General features: G+C 47.0%; 1 protein-coding gene across 4 annotated transcripts in view; it reads right to left on the reverse strand.

The window, feature by feature from the left end:
- ITGB3 (integrin subunit beta 3) overlaps positions 1–25,198 on the reverse strand; it is a 55,845-nt gene that overhangs the window by 25,673 nt on the left and 4,974 nt on the right. For all 4 annotated transcript variants that reach the window (XR_003005417.1, XM_024760878.1, XM_024760877.1 and 1 more), the window contains exons 2-8: positions 14,551–14,636; positions 6,696–6,891; positions 5,092–5,344; positions 3,733–3,895; positions 2,940–3,101; positions 1,007–1,102; positions 292–381 (exon numbers count right to left, since the gene is read on the reverse strand). Coding sequence is in view for 3 of the 4 variants with exons in the window: in XM_024760878.1 (XP_024616646.1) it covers positions 292–381; positions 1,007–1,102; positions 2,940–3,101; positions 3,733–3,895; positions 5,092–5,344; positions 6,696–6,891; positions 14,551–14,636 (1,046 nt within the window). In the remaining variant the exon portion in view is untranslated. The remainder of the gene's footprint in view (positions 1–291; positions 382–1,006; positions 1,103–2,939; positions 3,102–3,732; positions 3,896–5,091; positions 5,345–6,695; positions 6,892–14,550; positions 14,637–25,198) is intronic.

Consider the following 25,198-nt stretch of genomic DNA (forward strand, 5'->3'; position numbering starts at 1 on the left):
TTCAGGGCCCTGCTCATCCTCATCACCATCCCCATCCTCTCTCTTCCACCATCTCTAAGCTCTTCCCCCATTGTTCCTAAGCCTCCTTGGCGTTCCTTTCTGAGCCATTTCTATCTCAGACGGCTGCAGTCTTCCCAGTGCTGGCTATCACTTCCTGGCCTCTGGAAGAAGAGGAAGGCGGTGAAAGCTGCATGGTGGACTTGCAGCCAGGACTCCCAAATCTGAGCCCTCCTGGGTAATGCCAAGTGAAGTGGACTCTTAGCAGGCCCATTCCCAGTGTAAGACACTTACCCCGTAAGCATCAACAATGAGCTGGAGGACATTGCTGGAATCAGTAGACAGGACCCCCACTGTGGTCCCTGGGATGAGCTCACTATAGTTCTAGAAAGGAAGACAGAGATGTCCGGGGATGACTGATGAAGCTGGTGGGCTCCAAAAGCCCTCCCCAAATCAGACTGAGGGTCTTGAAATGAAACTTGAGGGAAGGATGGGATTTTTTTTTTTTTGCGGTACACGGGCCTTTCACCGCTGCGGCCTCTCCCGCTGCGGAGCACAGGCCCCGGATGTGCAGGCCCAGCGGCCACGGCTCACGGGCCCAGCCGCTCCGCGGCATGTGGGATCCTCCCGGACTGGGGCACGAACCCGCGTCCCCTGCATCGGCAGGCGGGCTCTCAACCACTGCGCCACCAGGGAAGCCCAGGATGGGATATTTTACTTGTCAATGCCAGGAATATATCTAGCAGTTTTTCAGCACTGAGCAAAATTATAGAGAACCTCTCACACCCCTCTCCCCACTGAATTACTCCCCTCCACCACTGCAAACAACAACACACCTCTCCTGCTAAGTTCAAAGTTGGAGGAGAGAGACCGTCGAGAGGAATCATTAGCTCCTGGGTCGTTCCCAGTTAGGGAGCATGGCCAAAGCTGGTGTGGGCTGGTTCCCTGAGACAAGTCCACCCATCACAGGCCCCACTCCCACTCCAGGAAGCCCCAAAGGCATGGTCACCTGGTAGAGATTGACTACATTTTCAGTCACTGCAAAGATCAAATTGATGTTTTTCTGGGACAGCTTCTCGGTCATCAGCCCCAGAGAGGGATAATCCTATGAAAAGAGAGGATGTGATGGTTAGTTAAGAAGTCTATTCACATACATCCATGGATTCTAAGCCTTAGGACTTGGGTGGTTTGCGCCATGGCCCTGACAGTGGTGGGATTTAAACCTTTTCACCCCATGACAATGTGAGGCAAACACAAACCCAGTTGTGAACTCTAAGGATAGATAAAGAGGTACAAGCTGGTAGTGCCAGAACTAAGCACCTCTGTCTTCCTACTCAAATTCAATGCATTCGTACCAAGGAGCAGCTTCCACGGGTCAGGTACTGCCAGACCTCGTTGTTTTGAAGCTTCCTCTCACTTTGCAGCTACTGACAAATGCCTTGGGTTGTTGCTTGCAATCCTTCACCATGTGGTCTCAACCTTCCTTTCCAATCATTCACCTCTCTCCCCCTTCTACTTACCACCGAGCTGGCCCACTGTCTTTCTCCCACCTCGAGTGGCCTTCTTTTTGGTAATGCTCCTCCTTCCTTAGGACCCAGCTCAGGTCCCACCTCCTCCAGGAGGCCTTCCCTGATCATCCCAGTTCATGACGAGCGTTCCTCTTTTGAATACCTAAAATCCTCATCAACTATTCTATCCAGTTAGCAGTAATCATGCATCTTCTGTTATCGGTACCACATCTCCTCGAGTAAACCAAAATCTCCCTAAGGGTGGGACGTTATATAGTCTTGTTGTCTCCCTTGGCCCCTGGTAAGGCCCTGCATAGACTAGGTGTCAATCGTTACAGACTCGCCCACTGCCTGGCAGTGCTCAACCTGTATATGGCTGACACCAAAGAATTCAAGCCAAAATGGGGGTGCTGGTAAATTATGAACGTGTCCCTGGAACCCTAGACCTTTCAGGGAGCTCATGAGATCATGCAACTCAGGTTCCTTTTCACAGATGTACCTTTAAGCCACCTAGATGAGGTAGTTGCTACATTGTCTTTAAGAAATGAAGAGTTCACACCTCCCTCTAGATACTCGGAGTGGCAGCATGCGGCAGGGCTCTACGTTCTCTTTACGGCTTACTGCAATTCCTCCGGTTTCAACGTAATCTCCTCTCCTCTTATTTAACCTTGCATGGTTAAATGAAAACAACTTACACAGAAAACAACTTATAAGAGGTCTTCTCATACAGAGCAGTGATTACCAGAGGGGAAGGGGCTGTGGGGAGGGAGAAATAGGTAAAGGGCATCAACTGTACGGTGACAGATGGAAACTAAATTTTTGGTGGTGAGCACGCTGTAGCGTACACCAAAGGAGAAATATAATGCTGTACCCATGAGACTTATATAATGTTATAAGCCAATGTTACCTCAATAAAAAATAAATTAAAAAAAGTCTTCTCATGTATCAGCTAAAGCATCCTTTAGCCTTCTTTTATTCCAGCTAAATGACTCTGAGCCCTTTAACGTTTCCTCACAGGACTGGCTTTCTATGCTTTTGACGAGCTTTGTCTCTTTTTCCTCTGTCTTCTTCCAATAACCACAAGTGACCATGATATTCCAAGAAGGGGCTAATCCGTGCACAGTCGACAGGATGGCCTGCTTTCCAGCTGGACCTGCAAAAGTCCTCTGGGTCCACTCTGGATGCCATGACGATGCTGCTGGTGCTGGAGGCAGTGGTAACACCGACCACAGTCAGGATCATCTCTAATGGCTGTACAGGTGGTACCCTGGATGAGGGTGTCCAGTAGGTGGGAGAGGTGAGGGTGGGCTGAAAAGAGCCCTGAGCCTTGCCCAGAGGAAGGGCTGCCATTTTCACATTCACACAAAGACTGCCTGGGTTAGGGCAGTCCTGGCCATAGTGAATAGGAACCATAGGTGGTACCGAGAATCTCACCATGGTAGTGGAGGCAGCATAATGGTTGTCACTGCCCACATGACACTGCCCATCGTTGGGCTGGACAATGCCTGCCAGCCTTCCATCCAGCGCTATATGGGTCTTGGCATCAGTGGTAAACACCAGCAAGTGGGAGGCATCATTCCTCCAGCCAATCTTCTCCTGTTAAAAAAAAAAAAAAGGCAAAAGAGAGACAGCGACTTTAGCCATGTCACTGGTACAAAACAAAGACCCAAGAAGCTCCCCATCTGAAGGGCTAGACAAGTGGTCTTGGACAAGGGCCTCAGTCCTAGCCCTTGGAACATAAGCTGGAGTTTTCCAGCTCAGGGGTTTCTGTTCTCTTAGGAAAACAGTCTCAGGGCTCATTACTTCAAGCAGCTGAAAGACACCTACTTCAACTCCAAACAGAACTTCTTCAGTGATAATCACATGGCCCATCTAGAAACCCATCTGCATCCGCAGAGCTGGGTTGGGCTAGAAGAAATCCCATCTGGACATCTGCCCACTTTGCCGAGGTTAGGTGAGCCCAGACTTGACTCTGATACACTTCCAGAGAAGATCCTCTTCCCAGGAAACATCTGGGACCACTGAGGTTCCCAAAAGTATCAGCTCTGGCCAGGGGGCGGATACAAGCAGAGGCTGCTGATCGGGAGCAACCTGTTGCTCAAATTGTACAAAGCTCTGCCTAGTTCCTATCTCGTAGTTCACATAGAAATCCCCACAGTTGAGCCACTTCCTTCCCCGTTTTGATCCGCACCACCCACACCTGGCACTCCATGCCCTCCAAACCTACATCACAGACGGTAGCCTGCATGATGGCATCAAAGCCACCCTCTGGGGCATCTCGGTTTCGTGACACACTCTGCTTCTTCACCTCCTCATTGAAACGGGTCACCTGGTCAGTTAGCGTCAGCACGTGTTTGTAGCCAAACATGGGCAAACAGGTGGTCTTCATACTGGGGAGGGAAGGAATGATTTAAGCAGACATCTGATGGAAAAGGCTGCATGGGGAGTGGGAGGGAAAAGAGGGGGACAGATATAGACAGTGGAATGCCCAGGCGAGTTCTATACAACTACCATTACCCAGACAGGTTAGACGCCAAACCCTTCAAATTACCTAGGCATCACATTGACCTAATCTCTAGCTAGATCAGAGGATAAGGGAGTGAACTGTGGAACCAGACTACCTGGGTTCAAATCCCAGCTCCTTGACTTACTAGTCATGGAACCCTAGGCAAGCTTCTCTATACCTAACCTATAAAGCAATGGGGACATGATAACACATATCTCATAAGAGTTGTGAGGCTTAAATGAGTTAATAGATGTAAAGCTTTTAGAGCAGAGTGAGGCTCTAGTTGTTGTTGCTATCACTTTATACTTAACACCTCTCTAAAGTAACATTAACACAACAACAAAGCAAAAGTTCGTCAGTAACTTAATGTCCCTGAACTACCAATAAATTGATAGCTCTGTGCCGAACAGGAGCATTTCTGTCCCCAGTCCGATGGTCTGTTTAACTGATGGCTGACACAATTTCTGGGGAACCTTACAATCCAGACAGAAGGTTAAAAAGGCACATCATATAACTCTCGAATCTAAAAAGTAAATTCATACCTTGTCAGGCTCGGTAACCATCATTTTAAATTATAATCCATGGATTTGCATAGTCTCCAACAAATAAATAAGCCATTCAGTTGTAAGTCCAACTCTCAACAGAGGGACACATCAACGTATGCTATTAGAGCGTTCAACAAATATCATTTCCACTCTTTCCTATGCCTCTAGGACTTAATTCCTTGCATTTTAACCCTGCAGGACTCATATCCTGGATAACGAGGACAATAGCAATGGAATCAATCATTCTGAAATCGTAACTCCTCTATCTACTTATACTATTTATTCGTGGCCTAGACCAAGAAGCTGATGGATTTCCTTTCTAGGTCTCCAAACAGTCTTGGACTCTACTAATACAACACTCCAGAACAATGGGTTGGCCCACTTGCCGGACAGAGAGACCATGGTAGAGAGGAGATATGATTTGAACAGAAGGCAGCCAACAAAGCTACCCTAGACTAGAAAGAGGAAGCAGGACTTGGATTTGTCTGAGGCAACGGGGAGAGATGCTGCCCTGGCTTCTAGAAGAGAGACTTACTCATAGCAGGGGTTTCTGAGGGCCTCTGGTGGGGAGATGTACATGTATGGTGAAACGGGCTTGTCCACAAAGGCCCCGAAGCCAATCCGCAGGTTACTGGTGAGCTTACGCATCTGGGAGGCCAGCTTGGTACCCAGGTTCTGGATGCTCCACAGATCATCCTTCATGGAATAAGACAGGTCCATTAAGTAGTAGATGTCCACAGGGTAATCCTCCACCTGCCGAACTTGGACGGAGAAATTCTTCGAATCATCTGCAAGGCAGAAGGACGTTAATTCTTCTCCTCTTCTCCCTCGAAGACTTAAGTAGATTTGGACACAGCTGGGATGAAGTAACTTTTTTTGTTTTTCCTCACCACTCGTCTTGCGGGATCTTAGTTCCCCAACCAGGGATTGAACCCGGGACCTGGCAGTGAAAGCGCCAAGTCTTAACCACTGGACCTCCAGGGAATTCTCTGAAGTAACTTTTTAATCAAACCAAACTTGAAAGCCCTGGTCCCTTTTCCTCTCCCCTTGCAATTCTATACCTCTTCCAATCTCTTGACCCTCTTACTTTTAACCTCTTTTTTTTTTTTTTTTTTTTTTTTTTAAGCCCTTAACCTCTTCTTTTCCATTCTAAAAGTCTCCACCCTCTCTAAATCCTCATCTGTCTAGTCCTCTGGGTCCCAAGGGTCTACCACCCTGAGTCACAGAAGTGTTGGCAGTTATTACACTTCAGACTCTGTAAAAGGTGGGAACTATGTCCCACCCTTCTCTGAATCCCATATTAACCAATATATGCCTTGCACGTAGAAGGTACTTTCTTAAATTCTTGACTTAATTGAAAAGTCAAAATGAGTGCTTCAGAAAAGCCTGTCTCTGGACTTCCCTGGTGGCGCAGAGGTTAAAAGTCCACCTGTCAACGCAGGGGACATGGATTCAATCCCTGGTCCGGGCAGATCCCACATGCCACGGAGCAACTAAGCCCGTGAGCCACAACTACTGAGCCTGCACTCTAGAACTGGCAAGCCACAACTACTGAGTCCACGTGCCACAACTACTGAAGCCCACATGCTGAGAGCCCATGCTCTGCAACAAGAAAAGCCACCGCAATGAGAAGCCCGCACACTGCAACAAAGAGTAGCCCCCGCTCGCTGCAACTAGAGAAAGCCCACATGCAGCACAAAGACCCAACGGAGCCAAAAATAAGTTTTTTTTAAAAAGCCTGTCTCTTAGCCTAATCCTTCCCCCCTCTGAAGGTCTCCTGCCCTATTTTCTCTGCCCCCATGCATGCCCTGCTCCAATCTTACATGGAAAACGAGCTTACAAGTTGCTTTCTCATCTTAGACTCACTTGAGCCTCAATAAAAAGCTATATGCTGGGTAAAACAGGCATTGGGGGAAAGAAGAAACAAACATTTTTTGTGTACCTACTAAGTTAGAAGGGTTAAGTAACTTGCCCAAAGTCAAATAGCTAATATATGGAAGAGTTAAGATTCAAACTCAGATCTTCTGACTTCAAGTCCCCAAACCTTCCACTTTCTTCCATTCTCCTGCCCACACTTCCCTCCACATCCTTCTCTTCCCACCCCAATTCCACTGTGAGGTACTTCTGCAGGATCCCCACCTGGCCGTAGCCGGAGTGCAATCCTCTGGGGACTGACTTGAGTGATCTGGGAGCTGTCTCCAGAGCCCTTGTCACTGAGGGGCCTGGCCTCCAGGATTCTGGCCTCGCTGATGGGGAACTCGATGGACTCCAGGGCGCAGTCATCCTTCAGCAGATTCTCCTTCAGGTTACAGCGGGGCGAGCCCGGAGGCAGAGCCTGTAAGACGAGAGGAAGCCCTGTGATCAGAGCTACGGTGGTTCTCTGCTTCCTGCAGGCTCTGCCACATCCCAGCAGCCTAGAGCTTACCCAGCACTTTGGAGCTAAACCAACATAAATGAACTCATGTGGTCCTTCCTAAGATAGCCCCTAGGCCTGTTGTACAGAAGGGGGAGACCGAGGCATCAGAAAGGTTGGGTGAGTGCCTGCTCATGGATGGGTAGGTAGGAAGAGGAACAGTACAATAAGAGGCCTGTTGGACCAGTGTTTTTCAAACTGTAAAATGCAACCCACCTGTGGGTCTCAAAAATCAATGTAGTAGGTCTCAACCACCAACTTATTAAAATGCAACATATAAAAAAAAAAAAAAAAAAATGCAACATAATAGAATAGAAAGTACCAAAGTGTGTAAGTGGTAAAAGTAAATATTGTTTTGGGAAAGGTTTATTTATTTTTTAAGTTTAAATCTTTTTTAAGCTTCTTTTTATTAATATTTAGTTTTTATTTTATTCATTTATTTTGGCTGTGCCAGGTCTTAGTTGCGGCACAGGGGATCTTCATTGTGGCAGGCGGGCTTCTTAGTTGCAACATGCGGGATCTAGTTCCCCCACCATGGATCAAACCCCGGGCCCCCTGCATTGGGAGCGTGGAGTCTTACCCACTGGACCACCAGGGAAGTCCCAGGAAAGGTTTATATGTTGGGGAGTAGGGTATAATATGTATAATAAATAATGATAACAATGTATGTCTTTCTGTAGGTGAGGGTCAAAACAGTTTGGAAGGCACTGTGTTAAAACACTGGCTGGGGTGTGAGATCCACGAGGGCAGGGACTATGTGTGTCTCATTTCCCCTCTATTCCCAGCACACAACGCGAGACTGACAACTAAGTGACGGGGGGAGGATATGGGGAAGCAGCAGAGAGTAGGCGCTAAGAGCACAGATTGGCTGAGACTATATCTCAGCATTGCCTCTTACTAGCTGGTTACTAGGGCGAGTCACCTAAACTCTCCAGGCTTCGTTTCCTCATCTATAACATGAAAATAATAATAGCCCCAGCTTCACAGGGATGTTCTGCAAGCCCATATAAGACAGTGTGTGTAAAACACACAGCACAGTGCCTGCCATAGTGTAAATGCTCAATAAATCTCAGCTATTATTGTAAGATGTTCTATAAATAGTTCCTGGATAAATTAATTTTGAATAAACTTCACAAGCTTAGGCAAATCCCATGATGTCAAGCCACTGATCAGAGCCTGTCCTATCACTTTCAGCTTCCTCCCTCACCCTGGCCAAATGGCAGACTGAGTGCCCTTCCAAACACCCCGGTGTGTATCCCACAGCCCTCTGGGGCTCGGTGTGTGTTTCCACCTGAGTATTGAACGGGGGACATGCTGCATTGGAATGAACGCTAGAAATCAGGAAATGGGTTCAATCCTAGGTCTGCCACTAACCAGCCTGTGACCTCAGATAAGTCATTTCACTCCACTGAGCCTCAGTTCCCTCACCTGTTCACCCCTGTTAAAGGGGTTAGATGACATGGTGTTCTCAGTCCCTTCCTGCTCTGACATTCAGCAAACTTAGCCAGCACCGTGTGGGCTCAAGCCCATAAGGGCTTCTTGCCAGGCTGGGGGAACTGCCTGCAAAGCTAGAAAACCCCTCCTTGGACCTATTTCGAAATATCTAGGCCTTCAACCCCACAATCCCCCGCATCCCTACCCACCCCCTCTCACAACCACTTCCAGAAGTCAGCTGAATAACCCACACCAATATCCCAGAACAGCTAGTGTTAACATTTATGGAGTACTCACTGCATGTCAGGTACCATAACAAGCACTTTACGTGGATTATTGCAATCCTCCTGATCACGGTTCTGTAATGCTGGAATTATTATTATTTTACAAATTACAAACCTGAGGCTTGGAGGTTTCACAAATGAGGAACCCAATCTTACAAGTAAGAAATCGAAGGTTTGGAGAAATTAAGTATTTTGCCCAAAGCTACAGAGCTAACAAGTGGCAGAAGTGAGATGCTGACTGGATCGTCTGACTGTAATTATCCTCATAAAACGGTACGTTGTATTGCATTCTGTGTAGAGCGGGAATCAAGGCAGAGAAGCAGGAACGTAGAAGAAACAGTCCCGGGAAGAGCCACACCTGAGAATGCACCAGGTAGGGAACAGGATGCAAGATGGGGATACGGGAGGTGTGGGAAGGACAGATAACATTCTGCCTCCTCAGCCCCTCAGGTGACTGGAAGCCATGTTTCCAGGAGAGGGACTGGGCCACAAGGAGACATCCATACTCAGAAACTCAGGACTCTGTAGCTTAAACCCCTCCCGATGCTCGACGCCCCTCTCCCACTCCTGCCCAGCCCTCCTCTGATAGGCAGTAAGGCTTCCCCATGTGGATGGGACCATGAACAACACCAACAGTACTACAGACTGAATGTGTGTCCCCCCAGAATTCATATATTAAACCCTAATCTCCAAGGTGGTGGTATTAGGAGGTGGGGTCTTGGGAGGTGACAGGTCATGAGGTGGAGCCCTCATGAATGGGATTGTGCCCTTATTTTAAAAGAAGGCCCCAGACACCTCCCTGGCCCCTTCCACCATGGGAGGACACGGTGAGGAGATGGCCATCGATGACACTGAATGTGCTGCTCCTTTGATCTTGGACTTTCTAGCCTCCAGAACTGTAAGAAATAAATGTTTGTTGTTTAGCCAGCCTGCCTGCGGTATTTTTGCTACAGCAGCCTGAACGGACACAAATGGCATGAGGACCGCCCTAGCCCGGGCAAAATGTGGAAAGAGCTTCCAGAAGCCAGCAGCTTCCTTCTTCCTCTTCACGGGTCTGAGGTAGAGAAACGGCATCAGCAATGGGAAATGGTACATGAGACTTAATCTCCCTGGTTCAGAAGATCCCAACAGGACATCAGAGCTCCTCAGAGAGATGAAGATGCCCTCCCCTCACCCAGCCAGGTCCCTCTGCCAGGGACAGAATGGCAGAAGGGAGAACTCACGAACACTGTACGTTTTTGTGCCCCAATTCTTGCTGCTTCTGTCCATCTCTCCCAACCCTTCTCTCTCAGGAAGCAGTCTCTTTCTTGCTCAAAAAACTCCCTACTGTATCTCTGATTCCAGGGTCCCACAAAACCCCAGAGAGAAAACCTTCCAAAAAAGGCAATGATTGGATGGACCGAGATGCCCTGAGTTGCTGATCCTTTCCAGGACTAAGACAGATGCTGAAGGAGAGGAGAGGGAAGGGGGAGACCAGGAAACAATGAGAACAGCAAGGCCATCATGTATCTTCAGGCTGCATCGGTGAAGGGAGAGAGTATCTTGGCGGGGGTTTCCTGACCCCCATTTCCTAACGTGGCAGTGTTTATTAGAAGAAAGTTTGAAGTGCCAAGCCTTGCTGACAGTGCTTATGGTTTGTTATGAATTTCCGAAGAAATCTAAACACTGAGAAACAAAAACTGTCTCCTTCCCTCCCTCTCTGGTCGCTGACATCAGGGGTCAGGAACATAACAGGCCTGCTCCTCAGCCACGCTCGCCCTGAGAGCCTGCTGTCCCAAAAGGACACCAAGGCACTGGCCTCAACACATCTGGGCCACATTCCTTTCTTAATAACCCAGGCTGAGAAGGTAAAAGGAATGTGTCCAGGTTACTCAGAGAGAAAGCTGGAAGGAGGGGGGGAGGAGTGTTCAAGTTCCAGTTCCCAGTGAAACCAGATGTTACACAAAAAGGGCAAAGATAACCAAGACCCAGGGGAAGAGCCAGAGCACAGCAGTGGGAGGTCCCAACCCACGTGCAGGGTGAGCTGAATTCCCGCCCTCTCCTGGCGGGAATTCAGCTCCTAGTCCCATTCTCCATTAATCCCATTTTAGAAACTGGGAAAGGACAGCATGAATAACTGTCATTATTCTACTTATTTCACAGGGTGGGACAGGGGATAAAGCTGTGAATGGGAAATGCTTTCAAAATATAAAAATCTCAACGAAAGTCAAATATACTCAAATCCTTTTGATCTGATATAAACAAATAGATTCAAATAGGTGACTCTTTTCTACTATTACCATTCTAACTACTGCTATTATTGCATACTCTTTCTTGGAGGACAAGGAACACATAGGTCGTGGTACATTTTATTTCCCCAGAGTGCTAACAAATGCCTCCAATCCAAAAGAATGAACATGGTTCTCTTGACATCTGGTAAGGACAAGAAATCACTTGAACATAGAGACAGAGAGGTGTGGAGGGGACAGAAAGGAGAGGAAAAACTAAAACCATTTTAGTTTATGGTTATTGATACACCCCACTGTTTACAGAGGGAGGAGCACTTTTAATATTATGCCTTTTTTTTATGATAACAAATTGGGGCCAAACACTCAAGATGAGAGTTTGCCCTCCAGATTAAGAAAAAAAATAGGAAGAAAGAAAAAGCAGCAGAGAAGTGAGAATGAAATTATATTAGTGACTAAAAAGGAATTAAACAGTGGCCTAAACCTCCCCCCACCAAAAAGGCAGAGAAGAAAAATGAGAAGTAAGTCCTATTAGAGTCTTCTTCTTTGTGGAATCCAAACACTTTCTTCTTGTTTTATCCATGGATGTCAGGCTGAGTGTGAGCAGGTCTACCTTCTGACGTGCACTCACGACTATAGAAGAATTCCTAGTATTTCTCTCCACATTAGGGTTGCCAAATTTGGTAAATATTTGGGATATACTTATACTAAAAGTACTTGGGACATGCTTATACTAAAAGTATTTGTTGTTTGATTCAAATTTAACTGGGGTGTCCTGTATTTTATCTGGCAACCTTAACTCCAGCTCCACCCATCATGACCCCAATGATCAGCCCCTTCAATTAGCAATATTTGCCAAACTTGCTATTGTAACAACCCATTCTGACGCAATAGGTTCAGGGTCCATCCTGGAAACCCTTACATTTAACAAGCACCCTAGGTGATTCTCACCAGCAGGCAAATGTGGAAGGTTCTAGATCCCAACATGATGCCACGAAGGCCAAGACCACAAGTTGAACCTCTCTGTGAAGCCAGCCTCTCTGCCGGATTCACAGTCCAGAGACAGCACACCACCCCAGCCCATATCAGTATCCAGTCCCCCAAGAACACACCCTATACAGATGAGCCCAAAACTCTGCACTCATCCACACTGGCTATGTTTTCCTATTACCCAGCCAAGGGCTTGCTATCCACACCCAGAGCTGCTGTCCTCCAGGACCAGGGAAAGCTGAGCCCAACCAGTTGTTTTTCCAGGCACTGCCAACTCTGCCTGTAACAGCCAAGGCAGGAGAGGCAGGAGCAGAGGGCTCTCCAGGATTGATTATTCAACAAATCACATGCAAAGTGGCCCAGATGGTTCACTTTTGGTTTTTAAAATCAACAGCCAAGACACTTTCAGCAGTTAAACTTGGTCAGTGCAGGGGAAGCCCTCAGGAAAAAAACAGCAGTCCTGTTCAAGTTACAGTCCGGGATTCCCACCTCCCATTTCTCCCTGGTTGACAAATGTTAACCCACACTGGTCTCCTCTGCTACCCTTCCTCCCCTATTAGAGAGATAATTGTAGTCATTCACTAAGCCCTTGGCCCTCCCACTTCCGCAGGGTGCTGAGAACTCAGCAAAGGCCTGGAGGATGCTTCACTAACTTCCTGTGTCCCCCTCCCCCTCCCTAGGTCCTGTCCACTGATTCAATCCAGAGCAATAAATCTGACTTTATCACTCAAAAAAACCAAAAACAAAAAAAACACTTTCCTTTTTAAATTCCATCCTCCTAGAAAATATCTTATTGGACCACCTATCGCCTCTCATTAGTTTTCTTTGGTCCTGGATACACCCATCTTCTCTCTGACTCCATCCCCCATCCCTAGGCTAGTCCTACATTATATTTTGATCCTACCTGGTACCTTTCCCACCCTCCTTCTTCCCTCCTCCCACCTTGGTATGCCCCATGGGAAAAAATTCACCACGGCCATCAATAAATATTCTCTGTATATCTCCAAATTCTGGTCACATGACCTAAGGGCTTTGTCTGGTCAGGCCTCAGCATGGCCTCAGCAGGCCAGTTACCTGGCTTGTTCCTATGCAGATCAAGACAGGTGACAGACATTCCAAGAATCCCAGACTCCTCTGAACCACAGTTTCTCCATTTTGTCTTGCTTTGGGTTGAAGAGAGGGGAGCATCTTTTGAGTGATACTAGGGCTTCTGCCCTGGCTACCCCTCTGCTCCAACCAGCTACAGGCCATCCAATCCAATGAGGCGCCCTCCCCATCCAGCTTTCCCTTCTTCGAGGATTCAGCTGCAGAATTCCAACTTCCTCGTAAAAGAAGCTTAATAATATCACGATGGTGACCAAGGGAAGGAGCATATGGCAAATGAGAAGGGAGGAGGCCACATCACACTTGAGCAGCCAGTTCAGCCCAGAGGGGTGGAGAACCTGCAGGGTGGAGGGGAAGGGCTCACTCAACCCAGCCCCACCCCCAACTCCCAGCCCCAGGGAATATCTCATTTGCTAAACGAAGTCAATGTGGCCCAGATGTTGGGCAGCTGCCTCTGGAAGCAGTTCTCGTGCTGAACTGCTCAGAGGCCAACGCAGTGTGCTGGGCTGGCCTCTGTCGTTCTGGCTGTCCTCTCGTTGAGGGATAAACACAGCCTCTCGGCTCCCACCCCCCACCAGCCTTCCAGGGAGGTTGCCTTTTTAGGAAACTCAGTAGATTGGGAAGAGAAGCGGAGAGAATGAGGGCCTGAGTCAGAGCAGTCACGGAGCTGCAGAGGGCAGGGACAGAGAGGGCACCTCAGGTGGCTGACATGCAGCCAGGCCAGGAGCTCAGGTAACCACCTGCCGGGAACCAGGCCCATGACTCAGCCCCAGACTCTGTGATCACTGGACCTTCTCCAGCCACACTCACCCCCCAGCTCTTGCCAGCTCCAAATTCCCATCCCAGCCACAAACACAGCCATTCCCTCAGACACACTCATTCCCTAGGGCCCCAGACACAACAAATCATCTGCCTAGACACAGCTAACCCTTTCCTGTCACCCTCCCAGCCTCACCAAATTGGCCCAGCTCTTTCTTTCATTGACACCTTCCCAAGAGAAGGAAGGAAGGAGAGGAAGAGGAGAAAGAAAGGGGAAAATGTAAAGCCATGGGGGTCCAGTCATCAGACAGGAAAAGGGAAGAGAAGAGATCCTCTGTCTAAACAGCCCCCCAGACAAGCGCAAGATCCCTCTCTTACTTGCCTTTTAAAAATTCTGGAATGTTCATAAGCCAGCATCCCCTTTGTACCTATAACCCTCTCATGCCTCCCTTTTTGAGACCCGAGGCCCTGCTTCTCGGGGGTGTTGCACCCCAACAAAAATCAAGCAAAGTGTGGTAAAGGATGGCAATGGCTACAGAGAGGCCAGCAGGCCTAACCACTCTGCCTAAGGCCGGGGCCACGCAATACACTCTGGATGGCATTCCCAGCAACAGCCCATGACAGCTCCCTTCGACGCCCATCAGTGGGAAGGCTTCTCCTTAGTTTTGCTCAGAAGGGACAAGGGGCTTGTATACTTAGGAGGAAGGAGATATCCCCATGGGTCTGTCTCTACACAAAAGCAGCTAAGTCTGGGGAAGAAATAAAGTCGGATATCTGCACCTTACCTCATCTGAGCACCAGGCACACATGGGACTCACAGCCAGACATTGCTGGCAGGAGCTCACGCCTCGTGTGGCACAGATGTTGGGCCCTGTAACAGAGAGACAGAGGCATTAGTATCTCATTTGACACGACAAAGTACCTGGTCTGCCCCCATCCTTTCCCAGCTTTCCCAAATGCCCAGGTTTACAGCTCTCAGATGCACACAAATATACCTTACTCATCCCATAGACATTTACCAAACACAGGCTGTTTGGAAAGGGAGAAGGAGAATGAGGAAGCTCAGGAGAAACTCATCACAGCCCTCAATTGATGAGGTCACTGTGCTGGCAAGTGACGGAGCAAGTGTCAGATCATAAATGACGGAAAAGATTTAATTAACAACTGATTTGACACCTACATTGTACAAATGAAAATCTCAGGCCCAGAGCCATGGCAACGTACCCTCTCTCCAATTATTCTAGTGACTTAGTCACAGCCGCTACACAGGGAATTCAGAGCCCGGATGCACTAACATTAACACACGGTCTAAATATGGGGGTGGGGGTGACCACCATGGCAGTGTCCTACTGGCCTGCCAGGGGAAAGCAAGTCTTCTCAAGCTTCCCAATACATATATCTTGGGATCCAAGTATATAGAATGCTTTAGGGAAAACCGCAGAAATATTAGAAAAAGTTGACTGATATAAGCTGGAAGAACATGGAATTTTGGAGTTGGAAGACCTGTATTTGAATTCTGAATGCTCTTCTTACTAGGTGTCATGACCTTGGTCAAGTTAGTTAACCTCCATGAAATAATGATATCTGTCTCATAGGATGTGTGCAAAGAAGTCAGTGAGGTAAAGGAGAAGCACTGGGTACACTACAAAATGCCGCTCAAGTGTGAACAGTCTACATACTGTCAAAGGACAGAGAAAAAGCTGCAGGGAGGAGCAGAGACAACCAGAGGCATGAAAAGAGCCTTGAGAAGCCCAACCAGGAAGCAAACCCCAGACATCTGCCTGGACAGAAGCCCCCATCCTCCCTCCTTCCCCCAGCTTAGCCTTCCTGGCCTCAGTCAGGTAAACCTCCAGTGCCCCAGGAAGGCCTTTTGCAGTACAGTCAGCCCTCCACATCCGTGGGTTCTGCATCCACAGATTCAAACAACCACGAGTTGGAAATATTCAGGAAAAAAATTCCAGAAAGTTCCAAAAAGCAAAAGTTGAATTTGCCACATGCCAGCAACTATTTACATAGCATTTACATTGGATTTACAACTATTTACATAGCATTCACATTGTACTGTAAGTAATCTAGAGATGATTTATAGAATACAGGAGGATGTGCAAAGGTTATATGCAAACACTAAACTATTTCTATAAGGGACTTGAGCATCCTTGGTCGTCAGGGAAGCCTGGAATCAATCTCCCACAGATCCCGAGGGACAACTGTGCAAAGAGCAGAATGAGGGAGACCCATTCCTACTATGACCCAATTATCTTGACAATTACTTGATCCAATTTTCTAAAGTGGTCCCTTGCCCCCAGTTCATAAGACCAGCAAATATATTTGGGGGAAATCAACCTCATCACTGGGATGTTTTCCCAGTGTCCCTGAAACTTCTTACAGAGCTGTCTCAGTCCCTTTTATAACAGCGTGGCTGAACTCCCTTTCAACATCTGGGAAAAAAAAAAAAAAAAAAAAACACCCAGCAAATGCGTGTGTACACACATACACAAAATATTGTTAAGAAAAATTATCCAAAATGTGGAAATAGGCAAAGGGAGTACTGGGTGTCCTTTCAAGGTAATGCAAAGGGTTGACTAGTAGACCCACCATGCTTAGGGATTATCTGATTTTCCAGGGATGTGTACCTTTGTTTGACTTCTATCTTATGATTCTGTAAGAACAGAGGTTGACCTGTAGAAAACCAACAACAATGGAGAGCAACATATATGATTCTTATCCAACAGCAACATAAATGATTTCTGTCCGGTAGAAAAGGTAACCCCCAAAGGTTAAGGTTTATTGCCTTGTAGAACATTAACCAATTTTGAATCTGTTAGGTAACTGATTTCAGCATTCCTTTGACTGACTGACTATAACTCCCTTACTTGAATTCTCTTTTGAACTAGTCAACATCTTATTGGTTCCCTCATTAAGTTGGATGAAATCTTTGACACATGTTCATTTTATAGTTGTATGAGAATCATACTTTTAACTCTTTGAAAATTGTACTTTAACAGTATCCATCTCAGGGCAGAGTGACCTAACAGAAAAGGTGCACACACAGTCAGTAGACTGTGGTCCTAACTGAGTCACCCACTAATAATATAGCCTTGGATGAGTCATTTAATTCCTCTCAGCCTTAGTTTCTTCACTCCAATATTCCCAACTTATAATTATTTATGTATCTGCCTTAACAGCACTGCCGCTCAATAGATTTTAAGCCTTTTGAGGCCTGTCCTGCCCAGCCCAGCCTCAGCCCTTGCTCAAAGGAGATGCTCAATAAATATATATTAGAGCAAATTGAGAGGTATTGGACTAGATCAGTTTTGTTTTGTTTTTTAAGCAACTGAACTCATTTCTCCAAATTATGCATACAATTCCAATATAAAACAGGCAAATGGGTTGAAACTGTTCCTCGGGCGATTTAAATTTTCATTGTTCTCCACAAAACACTAGATTATATGTGGAATCCTTGAAGCACCTTCTGGAAGCCCCACATTTCCTCAGAGCCCTGAGTCTGTCTAACTTCAAAGACCTTTCCCAGGACTTCCCTGGTGGCACAGTGGTTAAGAAATCTACCTGCCAGGGCTTCCCTGGTGGCGCAGTGGTTGAGAGTCCGCCTGCCAATGCAGGGGACACGGGTTTGTGCCCCGGTCCGGGAAGATCCCACATACTGCAGAGCGGCTGTGCCCGTGAGCCATGGCCTCTGAGCCTGCACGTCAGGAGCCTGTGCTCCGCAGTGGGAGAGGCCACAACAGTGAGAAGCCCGTGTACCGCAAAAAAAAAAAAAAAAAAAACCCACCTGCCAATGCAGGGGACATGGGTTCGATCCCTGGTCCGGGAAGATCCCACATGCTGCGGAGCAACTAAGCCCACGTGCCACAACTACTGAAGCCTGCATGCCTAGAGCCCATGTTCTGCAACAAGAGAATCCACCGCATTGAGAAGCCCGCGCACCGCAACGAAGAGTAGCCCCTGCTCACCACAACTAGAGAAAGCCCGGGTGCAGCAACAAAGACCCAATGCAGCCAAAAATAAATAAATAAATTTAGTTTAAAAAAGGCCTTTCCCAACCCTAAAATTCTTCAAGTGATATGCTACTGCGAGCCCGAGTAACCTCTGGGGCTCCAGCCTCTGACGGACTCCAACCTAAGCATGCCATACAAGGACTGCGAGGTGGAAATTACGGCAGTGGTTCCAGACCTGGCCCTAAGGCACCAAGGCCACCTCTGAGCTGGGGTGGCCCTCAGCCATGTACTGTCTCTAATGGAAGAAAAATAGCCAATCTTCCCAGAGCTGCCAGATTCAGAATGCCTGAATGTTCAGAACCAGCAATGCATCCAGAGGGCCTCTCCCTTCATGGGCTGCCTGGCCGGCTGTTAGCTCACAACTGCTCTTTTCTCAGCCAGATGGGAACTCATCCCCCTTTCACTGCCTTATTGGAAGAGTTCTGAGAGAAGCACATCCTGCACTATTTTAGGCATCCCCTTTTGAAGTTTCCATGAGACTCTACATCCATGGGAGTACTTCTGGACATAAGTGACATGGATTTTCGGTAGGGAGAGGAGATGCACAAGATCGCAGGAAGCGTCAGAAGAGAGAAGCGGGCCGTGGGAGGTGTGGGCGCTAATTATTTTTTGAAAACTTTTCCCAGTCTATCCATTTAGCCACCCATTCATTCTCAAATTAGCATTTCCCCATGAGTCCTTGACTCATAGCCACAAAAGCAAGCCTTATCAGATGTGAAATAAACAACAGCAGGCCCCCCCGCCCCATTAATGAATCACAGGTTGATTTCATGAGAATCAATGATTTCCCCGCCCACCACCCGCTTCCTGGGATGCCCCCCACCAAGACCTGTGACCAAGGGCAGGTTCCCCGGAATGCAGTGGCTGAAAGCGACTGACTCATCAGAAGTCTCTGCGCCTGGGCCATGCGAGCCGCTGCTCCGAGGCCACCCCTCCCCCAAAACATGTGGAAGGAGTTTGGGCCTCTGTTTCCAGTCATTCATAAGGCCTACGTTCCTGCTCAGCCTCGGAGGCCCAGACTCGGCTCTGCTGGAGAATCAAGGATCTTCATCAGAACTTTGTCACTGAAACGAATTAACAACCCCTAGCACCCATTTCCTTGGACAGCTTAGCCACAGCAAGGCAACAGGAGGACTGGCCCTGGTCCTCCCGGTGTAGTTATAAAGCAACCAATCCCTGTCACACTCTGAGCACAATAGCTGGCAAGACAGAAAGTTCTCAATGAGGGCTGCTGCTGCTATGGTTGCTATTGTTTTTATTGTTGCTGTTTGTATCCTGAGGCCCAAGCAGCTGAAGGAAGGGGATCAAAAGTGACGGCCTGGAGGGGTGCGATAGGGAGGGTAGGAGGGAGGGAGACGCAAGAGGGAAGAGATATGGGAACATATGTATATGTATAACTGATTCACTTTGTTATAAAGCAGAAACTAACACACCACGGTAGAGCAATTATACCCCAATAAAGATGTTAAATAAATAAATAAATAAGTATATATATAAAACATAGACAAGACCAGCAAAGAACTTTGCCTGGAAAGTAGAAGTAGAAGGCTGTGGTTTGACACATCAGCCCAATTCACAGAACCAGAAGAGAGACAAAGGGTGGGGAAAATGGAGGAAAAAAAGGGAACAAGGAAGGGAGTTGGAACCAGTGGAAGTCATAATGCGTCAATGAGAGCTATTTCGAGGATATGCTGTCCAATTAGACAGGATGTCAGAACACAGGAACGGGCCACCCTAGTGAGGCCAGGGGACTCCAGGAGAGGGCTCAGTCAGAGGAAGAGGTGTTCAGTGGGAGGGAGGACTGTCCATACCGCAAACACCATGGGCATCTCTCTTACTATCTGCAGGGAGGAGTTCTGGCCTGGGTCTCCAGCCCCGCCACTGACCTTTGACTAGTGACTTCTCAAATAGGTCCATGGGGACACTGGGTGACTCAGGCAGTGCCTGATCTTCCATTGCAGTCACCTGGCTGGGTGAGTCATCCAAGAACAAAACATAGGCTAACGGTGCTATGGATACAAGTGGTTTCTCTAGAACAAGTTGTTAAGAAAGTTTATCTTATTTTTGTTCTTTCATTTACATGCAGCAGCAGCTCAGTAATCCAAGGAAGGGGAAGAAGGCAGGAAGGTGGGATTCAAGGTAACACATACCTCTGTGCTCTGAGCAGAAAGCTTCAGTAAGCATCTCCCAAAGCAGTAGGGAGTCCAAACTACCGTACAGGAGGCAGGCTGATTTCAGGGATTTTCAAATGTTTAAAAAAAAAAAGTGCATCAGAGCCAACTAAATATGGTACTTAACATCAGAAGCCGTTTGTGTACAATTTGCCTCGACCAATATTAAAATGTGTTACAGGTTGAACTGTGTCCCCCAGAAAGATATGCTGAAGTCCTAACCCCCAGTACCTACAACTATGATCTTACAAATATGATCTATGATCTTATTTAGAAATAAGGTCTTTGCAGATGTAATCAAGATGGGGTCATTAGGGTGGGTGCTCAACCTCTTATGTCCTCATAAGAGGAAAACACCACGTGAAGACAGACAGCGAGAACGTTGCCGTATAAAGACAGAGGCAGAGATCGGAGTGATGTAGCTGGAAGCCAAGGAACGCCAAGAGTTGCCAGCTACCACCAGAAGCTAGGAAGATATGAGGAAGGAGTCCATCCAGCATCTCAGAGGGAGCATGGCCCTGTTGACACCCTGATTTCAGATTTCTAGCTTCCAGAGAGAATAAATTTCTGTTGTTTTAAGCCACCCAGTTACAGCAGCCCTAAGAAGCTAATAATACAAAATGGATTTGCATTTCCATAGCATATATGACATGATTTTGAGAACCACTGCTCTGAAATACTCTGCATGATTGAAAAAAGCCAGCCTAACCATTTTGTAATGGTTAACCCACCTATGGATAACAGAAAAGTGTTTACTTTTCTTTTATACTTTTCTACTAACATATATCAATGGTGTTGGCATTCATTCATCCACTCACTTACTCAACAAATATTCACTGAGTACCTACCTGTGTCTGGCACTCTGCTAAGTACTGGAGACACACTGATGAAATAAACAACCCCCTTACTCTTGTGGAGCTTAGAGTTTAGTGAAAATCAAACATGCTCAACAGAAAGCCAAAACATACACAGCGAAAAAGTACAATTTCAAAAAGTGGCCAAGGCACTAAGAAAATAAAGCAGGACAAAGCATCGGTAAGGGGAGGGTGTCTCCTTTAAAGAAAGGCCTCTCAGAGTGACGTTTCAAAATGATATGAAGGAGTGAGTCATGGGAAGATCTAGGGGACGAGTATTCCAGAAAGAACCCACAGCAGCTAGATGGTCCTCAGCCTCTTAAAAAAACAGCAGGAAGAGAGAGGGAAGAGGAGAGAGATAGAGAGGCGGTTGGAAACGCAGTCAGAGACCATAATACTGGGAAGCAGTAGCCATGGTAGGGAGTGTGGCTGTCATTCTCCATGTGGTGGGAAGCCGCTGGTGGGCTGTGAGCAGAGGTGAGCAGAAGATCATCCTGGCCACGAAAGGAGGGCAGACAGTAGGGGAACAAGACCAGAAGGAGACCAATTAGGAAGCATTACAACCATCCAGGCAGCAGATGGCAGGGGGCTGGATTTGGATGGTAGTGGTATCCATGGTATGGTTAGACCCTAGATGTTCTCTGAGGACTTGCTGATCCACTGGCATGAGGGACATGACCGAAAGACAGGAAGGATTTCTCCCTGAGCAAGTGGATCCCCTTGGACAAAGTTCAAATGTACTGACCACTGGCCATGCCCTTTCACTGACCTTTCTTCAGCCAGTAGGCCCTGCCCTTGTAAGCGAAGCCAGAACATGTCTTGTTATCATCTCCAACTGGGATAATTAAGTCGCCATGTTTTATGCTGAACACTGCATAAAAAGGACAGAGTCCTGTCTTCTGTGTAGTTATTATCTAAAATTAACACCCAGCCCCTGGAAAACACCCTGAGGGCAGGGGGAGTAAACGATGGACAGTGTAACAGTGGATGTGGTGGGGGAAGCATGGTGGTGGGACAGCAGACAGGAGACCTCAGGTCTAAAACCACTTTTACAGCTCCACTGGCTGTGTGACCTCAGGCACGTCCCTTCATCTCTCTGGTGCTCTCTCTAAGGTCCAGTGACTCTTTTTTTTTTTGCCCCGGACGCGCAGGCTCAGCGGCCACGGCTCACGGGCCCAACCGCTCTGCAGCATGGGGGATCTTCCCGGACCAGGGCACGAACCCGAGTCCCCTGCATCGGCAGGCGGACTCTCAACCACTGCGCCACCAGGGAAGCCCTCCAGTGACTCTTTGAGTCTCTGTCACATCTCTATTCGAGAACTTATAAGTGTTCCCTCCTATTTAACGGGTGCAACCCAGCCACATCAGCCAAGCACTGGAGACCTTCCTTTCCCCCATGCTCCCAAATATGGGCGGAATACTTACCTCAGGAGTTGTTAGGATTAAACGAGATAACACAGATGAAAGAACCACGGATAGCATAGTGGATGCTCAGTAAATGCTGGTTTCCTTCCTACTTACCTTCACGCAAATCACTTCCTGCACAAGGAATGCCCATCCCCCCCACACACCCCTACCCGCCTCAGGGTCAGATGAGAGAGGGTCCTTGGTCTCTACAGGATACAGTGAAGAATCACTGGCCAGGAGACAGGAGCCCCCAGGGCTAGACCCCACCAACGCCACTAAACTAGTTGTGTTATCTTGGGCAAGTCACTTCACCTCTCAGGACCTCCCCTTGTGCTTCTCTGTAAAACAAACGGTATTAGATTAGATGATTTTCAAGCTGCTGCCAGCCCTGGAAGTACATATATTCCAAACAGAAAGCATCAACAAGCTGACGAATACTCTAGGAAGCCTAACATCCCAGGGCCCAAGAACCCTCAAATATTGCATACATGTCCATTTCTCCCTAATGGCCTAACTAATATTTGATTCAAATGTTGCATCTCAAGTTCTGGAAAATTTTATCAGCACAGGCCCCACCTCCCATCTGACTCATTCAGTATAGAAAAGAGGCAAGTCCATACCAAGCTCTGTTTGAGGCCCAGCCCAGCAGTACCCTTTTGGTGACCTCCTTGGCATTCAACTGTCCAATTCTGCTACTTTTCCTCCTGAGGCTTATATCTTGTGGGTATAAACAGCAGGCGGTGGTGCTGTCACCAGCCCTTGCTTCCAGTCTGTCTTGGTAGGAAGGCAAACTGGTCCCACCATTTTGGAGGACAATTTGGAAAACCTATTAAAATTAAAATTTAAAATGTTCGTGTCCTTCGACCCAGCAGCTTTCGTTTAAGAAATTCAGCCTGCAGAAACACTCGAACAAAGGTGCATAATAATGAGCAAGGATGTCCCCTGCCGCTTTATCTGTAGTAGCAGGTAATTGGGGGCGATCCCAATGTCGACCAACAGGGAACTGGTTAAGAAAATTCAGGTATATCCACATAGCAATATGCCTTCTGGCTAGAGTTACAGCTCTTGGCATAAATAGTAATGGAAGGCCATGCACTGATATAAAAAGATGCTCACGGTATATTATTAAGTGACAATGATCCTATTGTGGATGACTCTGCTTGAGAAACAACAATAATGATAAATCATTATATATGGTGACATATACACAGGAAAAAAATTCTGGAGTAACTGTCAACAGCGGTTATCTTTAAGTACAAGACTACAAGGGACTTGTACTTTCTACATTATTCTATTTCTGTACTGCTTGACTTTCTTTTTTTTTCCAGCCGTGCCATGCAGCTTGTGGCATATTAGTTCCCTGACCAGGGATTGAACCTTGGCCACTGCAGTGAAAGTGCTGAGTCCTAACCACTGGATGGCCAGGGAATGTCCTTGAATTCTTTTTCCCCCCACAAAAAGTTGAATTCGTTTTATAAGCTAAAAAAAAAACTAAAGCTAATTTTAAATGTCTTCTCTTCTGTCTCAGTCTCTACATTTGCATTCATTTAAATGTAGGCTCCCCAGGGCATGCCAGGCTCTCTACAAGCAAGCACCTTCAACACCAAAACCCAGTAACCTCTTGGAATCCCAATGCTCAAGGGGAACTCCAGAAGTAACTTGGTCCAGCCCACTCCCACAGCCTTCAGGAATCTCCCAGGAGAGTGTGGTCTATTCTCAATTTGTAGGAGTCCCAGAATGGAGGCACCACACTCCCTCCTCTTCCACCTTCCCAAGGAGTTGGTCAAACCTGCCCCTTGCAGGTGGCTCCAGCCCAGGTTGAACCTGGAGGAGTTTATCACGTGCAGTGGCTAAAGCAGGGGGTTGGAATCATCAGCGGTTCTCACAGACCTGGGTTCCCTCTATCCAAGAATCCCATCACCAAGCAGATTTAGGGTTGACAACAGGGACTTTCAAAGTGGCTACTGAATGTGCCTTTTGCCAAACTTCTGAAGCTTTCTTCCAGGGCGAAGTTTTCCAAGCTTGTTTTTAACTGCAGACCTCCCTTTCCCCCCCCCCCCCCCAAAGAAATCCTTATACAGACTTCCACACTATTAATCAGCTAAAGGAAAAACTTCTCCAGCTGGTGGTGGGGAAGGGCAAGAGCAAACCAACATCTCTGCCTTTGACACATTCACCCGTTTGCAGCCCTTGAGACCCCAAGAGCCTGAGGTCCAGAGGGAAGATGACTTGTTCAAAATCACCCAGCAAATTGACAGAAAAGCCTGTAGAGCCATGAACTGCATATCGGCTTCTCAATTCCAGACCCACAGTTCTTTTCATCCTGAGGGGTTTTTCTCTATATGAACAAAAAAGTGGCTTTTGTTAAGTTGAAAAAATGTAACACAAGTTTAGGTAAAAGAATAGACATACACATGAGAATTATTACATATACATATTACATATGCAAGTTTAGGTAAAGGAATACACACACCCATGAGAATTATTACTTGCATTATTACATAATGCAATAATTCTTGCATTATTGCATATGCAAGAATTATTACATATGCAAGATTTTACAAAAAATATGAATAGAACACACCATCTAATTAATAGTGAACATTAGGGGGGAAAAGAATTAGAGGGGAACCAGCCATTTACTCTCCAACATGTGGCTTTCATATAATGAGCATACACCACCTCATTCACCCCGTGAATGTTTAAATAGCTTTACTAACTGAACTAAGAAATGCTGGCAGGGAGGAAGAGAAGTCTTTTTGTGGGAACATGAAAGAAAACCAGAAAGGAAGACTTATGGTGAGTTGGTTTTTTCAGAGATGCTACCCCAAATTTTAAAAGGTAGAATAGCCCCAGTTTACTTAGCTTCTAGCTCCAAAGATTGTGACATACCATATTTGACCACATTTGATTTTAGGACCAAGGATAATAAAAGTGCTGGCTGCAAATGCATCTGTCCAATTTCAAAATTTAGAAATTGAAAGC

Source organism: Neophocaena asiaeorientalis, unplaced genomic scaffold (assembly GCF_003031525.2).
Source record: "Neophocaena asiaeorientalis asiaeorientalis breed wild unplaced genomic scaffold, Neophocaena_asiaeorientalis_V1.1 scaffold30, whole genome shotgun sequence".
Taxonomy (NCBI): Eukaryota; Metazoa; Chordata; class Mammalia; order Artiodactyla; family Phocoenidae; genus Neophocaena; species Neophocaena asiaeorientalis.